The sequence below is a fragment of the Dendroctonus ponderosae genome, unplaced genomic scaffold (genome assembly GCF_020466585.1).
Source record: "Dendroctonus ponderosae isolate FM_Combo_2020 unplaced genomic scaffold, Dpon_F_20191213v2 Dpon_F_20191213_2, whole genome shotgun sequence".
In the NCBI taxonomy this organism is placed as follows: domain Eukaryota; kingdom Metazoa; phylum Arthropoda; class Insecta; order Coleoptera; family Curculionidae; genus Dendroctonus; species Dendroctonus ponderosae.
The window spans coordinates 17,501,928-17,504,315 of NW_026018165.1; the positions used below are offsets into that span (position 1 = coordinate 17,501,928).

The 2,388-nt window shown below is 39.0% G+C and overlaps 2 protein-coding genes across 2 annotated transcripts in view; both read left to right on the forward strand.

Annotated features, from left to right (window-relative positions):
* Window positions 1-2,388, forward strand: part of LOC109536752 (chromosome transmission fidelity protein 18 homolog) — a gene marked incomplete at its 3' end in the record, with an annotated part of 19,303 nt that overhangs the window by 11,781 nt on the left and 5,134 nt on the right.
* On the forward strand, window positions 805-2,092 carry LOC109536758 (the record flags this gene model as incomplete). Its single annotated transcript, XM_019903114.2, is given in 11 exon segments — window positions 805-949; window positions 1,000-1,065; window positions 1,120-1,170; window positions 1,224-1,271; window positions 1,327-1,380; window positions 1,431-1,484; window positions 1,537-1,593; window positions 1,652-1,699; window positions 1,753-1,803; window positions 1,863-1,919; window positions 1,976-2,092. Coding segments are annotated over 11 exon segments (567 nt in total). The 3' UTR covers window positions 2,017-2,092.

Consider the following 2,388-nt stretch of genomic DNA (forward strand, 5'->3'; position numbering starts at 1 on the left):
AAATTTGCGCAAGCGAAAAGCAAAATTTTGAATGTTTGCGAAACCGCTGGAGATTTTTCAGTAAAATTGAGGGCGCACCGCCATTTAATGAATCAAATCAAATGTTTCCGATGATCGAGTTTCCCCGTCATGCTCTTAGTGCGACTATTCAAGTTTTCCATGGAGGATTTGAAAATTTACTTGGTGCTTGTGACCCTCATTGGAAAAAATTCATACAAGATGGAAGCTTATAGGAGGGAAATATGATTAATGTTCTATAAAGTACATCAGCGATTTAATGTGTATACTTGCATTTTGCCAGCAAGATGAAAAATACACTCACCCTCAACATGGTTTTTTTGCAAAATCAACCCTACGGCTTGTGGCCCCTGATTGGAAAAGGGGTGAAAAACGCGATTGAAGAGGTTGGTGTCCTGTAAACTAGCACCGAACAAATTAATTTTTTTATGCGTACGTGCTTACTTTAGCCATCTAATGGTCCCTTTCCAGTGAATAACGCCCTAAGAGATCTCTTTAGAATTGGTGTGGCGCAAAATGTAAATATTATTCAACGACTGATCTTTCCAATGCTTTGCCTCATAAACGTTTATTGCACTGATTAATTCTAATAGTTTTATGGATTTTACGATCTAAGTCTTGAAATAATTGTTCGATATTGGGCCAGTCAGTTCGGTGTTTATATTGTTTAAGGCTTGTATTACTGATGGTGCATTGTTATTATTATGATTGGGCCTAGACGGGATTGTTTTTCTGTTGTAAAAAGCTTACTTTTCGCAATTAATCCATTCGGCGCTTAAGAAGTAGAATGACGCAGACAGTCCGTAATTTTTCCGGTATATATTGGCAGTGCATGGCCTGTTTAGGCATCAGTTTCCAGTTTGAGGGACGACAAATCTAGTAAACGCCAGCATGAAAGTTCTGTTTGTTGCCGTATTGGCTTTTGCCCACGGTAAGTAAATGGAAAACGACTTAGTCTGGGTAAATTTGAGCATTTTGTAGGTTTGGCTCTGCCTGCCCAACGAGACATCGAAATCGGCAACTACCCAGCCGAGCTGGAGACCGCAGGTTAATAACTTTGATAAATTGAACTTATTCGGCATTTTGATCAATTTTTTTCAGCTGCATCCGACATCGAATTCGGCGTTTTGCCCGGACAAATCGACGCTCAAGGTAAGCTTAGTATGGGCGCTTCTTAACGATGATTAATATTTTTTCGGTTCAAGCTGATATCGACTTCGGTTTCCTGCCCGGACAATTGGATGATGCCAGAGGTGAAATTAAATCGAAAACTATGAACTATAAAATTTAATAAGTAATTTTTTTTAGCCAAACGTGATGTGGACTTCGGGTTTTTACCTGGTCAATTAGACGACGTTCGAGGTGAGTTTTCCATTGGGCGTTTTGGCTAAATTTTATTGTCTGATTTGCAGCTGAAAGCGACATTGAGTTCGGAGTTTTGCCCGGTCAGTTGGACGACGTTCGAGGTGAATTTCGACGAGAAGAAAACCATTTTAATATTTACACTGATTTTTTTAGCTAAACGTGATGTTGATTTCGGATTTTTGCCTGGTCAGTTGGACGACACTCGCGCTGGTACGCGTACAACTCTTTATGCGCCAACTCAAGCTTAATTTGTCTGTTTTTGTTTTAGCTGACGTCGACTTTGGGGTTTTGCCCGGTCAGTTAGACGATGTTAGAGGTGGGTTTGGCGCAATCATCCTACATTTCTGAAATTCCTTGTTTAATTTGCAGCTAAAAGCGACATCGACTTCGGAGTCTTGCCCGGACAGATTGACTCCCGAGGTATTAAATCCTTCAGTTGATTCATGCAATGTTTGGAAAAAATATGTTTCTCTTTACAGTAGAGGCCCAGGATCTGGATTTCGGCTTCCTGCCCGGTGAATTGGAAGTTGTCGGCGGTAATACAATTGTTTAACTTTGGAGTTTTTTATTAACTCATGGTGGTATCTTATAGATGAAGAAAGCAGCGACGTGGTCCTCGTTGATCTTGTCTAATAACCAAGCTCCAAGATGGTCTAGATTTTGAGGATTTGTTAACTGTTAAATCATGAAATAAAACTATTGCATTTTACACTTTGCCTTTTACTTATTGCCCACATGAACTGATGAAAACTTTGTCAACTGTTTGGTGAATAAAATCGCTTTTTTGACGCATTGCTTTTATTTTATCGGCGCAGTGGTGTCTTAAATGTCCAAATCGATTGAACAGGTGATTTCTCGAAAGAAAAGAAAAAAGTCAAACTTAGCAACTTGAGACTTAGTTGATTATATATTTTGATTTATTTTTCTGACTCCTTGTAATTGTTATTATATTCTTATCTTTCCTGGGTCCTAGCCACACACGTAAAATGTTTATATCGTTTATTT